Here is a 6,000-nt window from a genome sequence, read left to right on the forward strand (position 1 = left end):
ACTGTGGCGAAATACCTCCTGCTGAAGGAGTTGCATGATTACACTATGAAATGAATTTGGCCCGTGGTTTGTTATACTCACTATGTACCACATGCTACTCCATTTAGCATCGTTGAAGTAGATGGAGTCAGACTGGGCTGCGCTGGTCTTGGCCGATCCTGGGTACAAGGGTTTATAATCTCGCTTGACCCTCCTTTTGATCACTTGCTGCTGAATCCATTCCACCTAGAACAGGGTACATTTATTATTAATAAGAAACTTGAATAATTAAAATAATTGTAAAAAGATTTATTACTAATTTAAATATTTAATTAATTAAAGTAATAAATTAATTAAATTCTAGAGTACGGTACTTTTGTTAGAGACAGAGCCACACTGGTGGCAAACTAAGCATTCAAAGTAATATCTGATATATACATAAATATAATTTTATGTCCGTATACGTATTCAACAAAAAATTCTTATAGATCACAGTACACCCAGGTGTGTTGTTGCCATGGAGACCGCCTGACCTTTGGTTCCATAGAGATAAAGCTGTGTGTGCCACGGCTGGAGAGCGTCGACCTTTTTATCGTCCGGCTGTGGAAGAAATGGTAGTAGTCCTTCAGGTCGCCGATCTATAGGAAGAGCAAAAGCAAAATCCGGCCATTAAGATCCTTGAAAAAAACACAAATGTAGCTATTTCAGTTCCATTAAATACTCAATTGCAGAAAACTTGGATGGTTTTGAATAGATTAACAAAAGAGAGAGAGTGTCAATATCATTGACAGACATTACTCATTTAGAAGGTAAGCACCTTCTGACAGTGTTACTCTAGAGCATGTCTTCTGAGCACCGGTCATGGAGATCCTTGCACAGTCTGAAATTCTCAGTTATAATGCTAAAAGCCTGAGCCAAATGATTAACCAATTAATAAACTCTTAATAAAAAGGTCCACAGGAAGCATGTTAGCTGTTAGCACATAGCACCCTAACCAAAGTAAGCCATAGTTGGGTCTCCCGTCATTTCCTCATATCTCCTGGATTACTGTACTGCCATTTCCCCCTCTTTCCATGCCTTGTTGTCTTTTTGACCATTAGACCTGTAACCAAGTGCTGCTAGCATGATAAAATTATAGCTAACCTTGTTTTTAGCCCAATTGCTTAAACTGGGTTTTGAGTTCTCAATTAATCTCCAGGCCAAACGGTGATTATTTATTCAAATTTCCACATCCTTCACCATCAACAGATTGCCAGGTTTATGACTAACGTGGTGTTTAGCCAAAGTCGAACATAAGATATGTGTCCACTGTTTCCCTGAGCAGCAATCATGATCATGTATCCGAGTTACAGATCTGGACAAGGAACCCAACCTCGGAAACACTGCCAGTCTGACAGTTCACCTTAATAAATAAATCTAATGTGACACTGTGGTTGCACCCAGGCTTTCTGCATCTAACCCACAATATTACTGATCACCCAAAGGTCCAAGAAGTAGATTATCTGTCCATCTGTATAAGGGAAGTCTCCTTTATAAACTAAGCTCTAACTAGGCTTTTTTGAGGTGAGGATATTCTGTTACTGATTATTTCTGTTACTAGATAAATCTATGCATATACCCAAATCGAACCAACCCATCAAAACATTTCGTTTTTAGTGCCAAATTAAAAAGTCACTGTGTGACTGTCAGGACACTGTCTGGTGATTGTTAGGACATCTGCTTCTTTTTGGTCTTCATAAGAAGCCTAAATGCAAGTACACACATGCACGTATTCAACAAATTTGGGGGCCTCCTACAAACCAAGAGATGGGGCCCCTGGACATCATACAGAAGCTTGGTAGAGGGGGTAGGGTATGAGACAGGAATGAGTGTGCCTCAGCACAGCCCACTGTTGGGCTCTGTTGATAGAATAGAACAATATAGGAAATCTCTTTTAAGAGACATGAGAAGACTGATGCCACACTATTAAGACTGCGTCCCTCTAAGACTACTAACCGAACTGGGACAGAGCAACTTATTTCCAGTCATGAAAGCAAAAAGGGTATTACATAGGGTAATAATGTGCCACTTATTCTAAATGATCGGGCATTGACATGTTCTCAAGTTTACTATGACTTGTGTAAGAATTTTCCTGACTAAAGCTTTCCGTTACCAACACAAAATATGTACGTCAGCCGCTTCGAAGCCTTACAGCAAGTTTCTACAGAGGTCTTAATCACTCATTCATTCTTCACATTTCATTCCTGTACACACACGAGATTGCGAGCAGAGTAAAATTAGACACAATTATGAGGACCATTGTGCATGCCTTAAAATGTGACAAAGAGGGTTTTGGGAAATCTTTAACAAACAAACATAGCATTTTAACCACTGTATCTGCTTGGTTTTTACTTCTCTGGCCTTTAGGGTGAACGATCAACTAATATGAAATTCGATTTAATCAAATCTAATCCGACAAACCTGGACTGTGAAAGAAAAGTGGGATTCGAATCGACGTCTAGTGTACAAAATTAATGCCTTCCAGTTTAGTGTCTCAATCTTTACAGCCTTGCACTTTGCCCATATATATAATATACATATAAATATTACACAGAGACAAAGAGAGAGAGAGAGAGAGAGAGAGAGAGAGAGAGAGAGAGATTTTTTTTCCCCTCCATAGTCCAACTCGCCAAAAATAAATGAGCCCAGCATTAAAGGTTTCCATATATAAGAAGTTGCAAAAACTCATGAAACTCATTGGCCTGATTGAGCAAATACACATTCGGAAGCCAAAGATAATAAAGACAGGTTAACTCATTAACTTTTGCCCCAGCATATGGTCATGGAGACTTCAATCACAATGCAAGAAAAATCCTACCATCTTTCTTGCTTCTTATCATCTGTGTATTCAGTTGGAGGGAAAAAAAAAAGAAACACATGGAACTGAGATCAATATAACAATCATAGATTTGGCTACAGTTCCTCAGTAACCCCTTTTCCAGATTGCATCACAGTAAAACATTGTAGTTTGGCAGTAATATACTGGACATGTAGATTTCAAAATTCATTCAGATCAGGAGGGGGGAGTTTTGTTTTATTTTTCAGGCATTCAAACCTTTTTTTTTTTTTTTTGTCTGGTGTCAAATCGTTTACTTCAGTCTGCACTGCAGGGATTGAGGTCTGCATGGGGATTTTTTTAACCACTTCAAGTCAGTGGAAATGCCTGGGGAACACCTGTTGGTCCAGAGATCAATGGAGAGGAAGCGTTTGGTGTGTTTGAGGTGTTTGGGTTTTGGAAAAGGGGGTGGTCATCAGGCTGGCTTGCTGAAGAAGAAGAAGAAGAAGAAGAAGAAGAAGAAGAACTAAATGTATGAAAGTTGCAAAGAGAATGTAAATGGATATAGTCCAGAAAAGTGTGAAACTAGGAGAAAGTTTTGAAGAGCACCAAAACGTGGGAGCATGCTTTCAAGAAAACCCCGTTTCGTTCTCATCGTTCGTGTGGGAACTTCACTCCAAGTGGCAAGTCGGAATGGAGGGGAAAGAGAAGACCAAAGACCGGGGAGAAAAAGAAAAAAGAAAAATGACGGGCTGCAAAGGAAAATGCATTAGGATACATGTGCAAGGGAAGTCTTACCTGGCCCAGGTTCGAGTAACCGTATCTGCTGGCTATCTGATCGGCCACCTCAGTGCCGCCGGCGATGCGAACCGCCCAGTGGTTGGTGTAGAGCCGAGCTCGCGAACACGCCGAGCCGAGACACAGCGCGAGGACGCACAGCGAGCCCAGGCGCCGCAAAGCCCCGTCCACCACCATGGTTTATTTCCTCCCCCGACACGCGTCCGCTCTCCGGTCGACTGCCGCTCACGGGGAAGACAACAGCGCAACTTGGGTATTGCCGCAGGGCACGGATTCTCATAGAAGTGCGCGCTTCTGACCTCCGCATACACTCGAGGATAGTCGAGGAGCTCGGAATCCTCCGTTCGTGTGCGCGCGTGTGTGTGTGTGTGTATTTGTGATGTTCAGTCTCGCAGCGCATCGACCGTTTTGCTCAACCCGGCGGTGCTCCGGACACTCCGACGGAGGGAGCCAAGTGTGTTTTGCGCAGCTTCGGTCAATTTTTTTGGATGCTTTCAGGAAGACGGTGCCGTTAGTTTCTCCCTGCGCCCCCCTGTTTTTTTTTTTTTTTTTTTTTTTCTGGGTAAAAAGTGGAGGTAGGGCTTATAGCGCCTCCCTCAAATAACTAGCGACACACGGTGGAGTAGCTTAAGGGAAACGCACCCGCGGGGTTTAAGTAGCCTCCGCTGGGTCTTAGACACACACCCGGTATCGTGCTTCCAGAGAAAGACGCGTGAAGAGAGCGGGTGTTCAAAAACTTCACTTTGTCTGATCTAAGTTGGCATGCAATCTGATTCTCATCCGTAAAAAATATCTAGATTTTTGTATATATATGTGAATAGATAATCATAAAAAAAAAAGTTACGATGGTTCGACAATTCTTCGATCTTACATTAGCGTTAGCAATACAACAAATTAAATCGGTTTTGGGCGGCAGACGTGACAGTAAATTATGCTGTACGATACGTTGGGACGTTGCCAGGATGTCCGAGTCTTCCGCCTTAATCTCGCCAGCGGTCAACGGAGTTCAGTGTTTCAGCGTGTTTTTTTCCACTGTTTTTGGTGTTTCAAAGCCCAGTTTTAACTCTTGTCTTTCTCCTTTTTATCGGCGTCGCCAGACACTGAAACCCCAGGCTAGTACTCGCCTGCACTCGTCCACGTGCCCGCTGCCACATATACACTGTAAAGTTTATACATAACGATGTTGAAAATGGCTGTTTTACTCATTTATGTACTGTAATTTGTTACATTATTACTGATCACCATTCTTTAAGATTCACTGGTAGGCTAGGTCATGTCTCGAGTTAATATTTTAAAGTTACGACATTGTCATTGGAACATATTTCCATCGTAAGTCGGAGACTACCTGTATTTTTATTTCATCTTTGGGCTTTTCCTTGAGAGAATTGCGTTCGAGTTGGGGAGCTCACATCTGTGTTGAGGTTCTGCTCATATTAGGCTAGCTGGAACGACTCAAAAAAGGCAGTCAATTGAGGACACTCGAATCGTACGCAGCATGTATGCTGTTTAATGAGGCAGAAATTGACGAAGATACAAACGATTTTTACCAGATTTTTCTATCAGACATGCTGGTTAGCAATCCATATTATTAGAGTTTTTACGATACATAAACGATAGGTTTATGCTAATTCAATAATTGTAAAAAGTTGTTCCTGCAACAGCGTATTGATAAATGGATAAGCTACACGTTCAAACTCCCAACTCACATATGGACGCGTTTGTTAGGATTAGTGCTCGAATTGAGGTGGGGCTGGGGGTATCCGGGACCCCCATAAGGCATTAGGGACCCCCCATGACAAGTAAGAAGATTATTTTAGTAAAAATAATGAGCCCTATGAGACTTTACTCAGTTCTAGCACTGGTTAGGACTTGGTGTCACTTTTTGACATCCTGGGTACCCCTTTGGCGTCATTTTCCAACGTGCAGGGTTAGAGTTAGGGCTAGTGAGAACGCATTAGGGTTAGTTGTGAGTAAAAACGGGTTGCTGAACGCCGTTTAACAGACGCCACTTATCAGACGCCACTTATCAGACAGTGAGTTCATTTTAAAATCAAAATTTTGTTGGAGAGCTAGATAAATATGACCTTGGGGCAGTCTGCAGTTCCCAGTTCTATAGAAGTCTGTAAAAATGGCGCCAAAGGGTTACCCAGTGCGTAAAAAAAAAGTGACGCCAAGGGATCCTGAAAGAACACGTCCATATGTGACGAGTTGGGAGTGTGAACGTTTTCGAATAAGTATTAAACGGGTTTAAAATGTGTTTACCATTATAATTGTAGTTTAAAAAAATGTCTATTAGTTTATAGATGCTATATACAGTCATAATTTCAGCACCCTGTTACATAGAAATCGGGCATGTCAAACTCCATTGAGCTGAACATTGAGGTTCATGGATGTCCTTAATTAGCTCC

At 41.8% G+C, this 6,000-nt stretch overlaps 1 protein-coding gene across 5 annotated transcripts in view; it reads right to left on the bottom strand.

The window, feature by feature from the left end:
- Window positions 1–4,258, bottom strand: part of pcsk5b (proprotein convertase subtilisin/kexin type 5b) — a 40,716-nt gene extending 36,458 nt beyond the window's left edge. For 2 of the 5 annotated variants that reach the window (XM_046872314.1, XM_046872315.1), the window contains exons 1-3: window positions 3,593–4,245; window positions 513–617; window positions 82–225 (exon numbers count right to left, since the gene is read on the bottom strand). In XM_046872314.1, the coding sequence (XP_046728270.1) occupies window positions 82–225; window positions 513–617; window positions 3,593–3,769 (426 nt within the window). In that variant the 5' untranslated portion in view covers window positions 3,770–4,245. Of the gene's footprint in view, window positions 1–81; window positions 226–512; window positions 618–3,592 lie in introns of all 5 variants that reach the window. The other 3 variants (XM_046872311.1, XM_046872312.1, XM_046872313.1) reach the window with 3 other exon arrangements.
- Window positions 4,259–6,000: the final 1,742 nt, after the last annotated feature.

The sequence above is a fragment of the Silurus meridionalis genome, chromosome 17 (assembly GCF_014805685.1).
Source record: "Silurus meridionalis isolate SWU-2019-XX chromosome 17, ASM1480568v1, whole genome shotgun sequence".
NCBI classification, from domain to species: Eukaryota; Metazoa; Chordata; class Actinopteri; order Siluriformes; family Siluridae; genus Silurus; species Silurus meridionalis.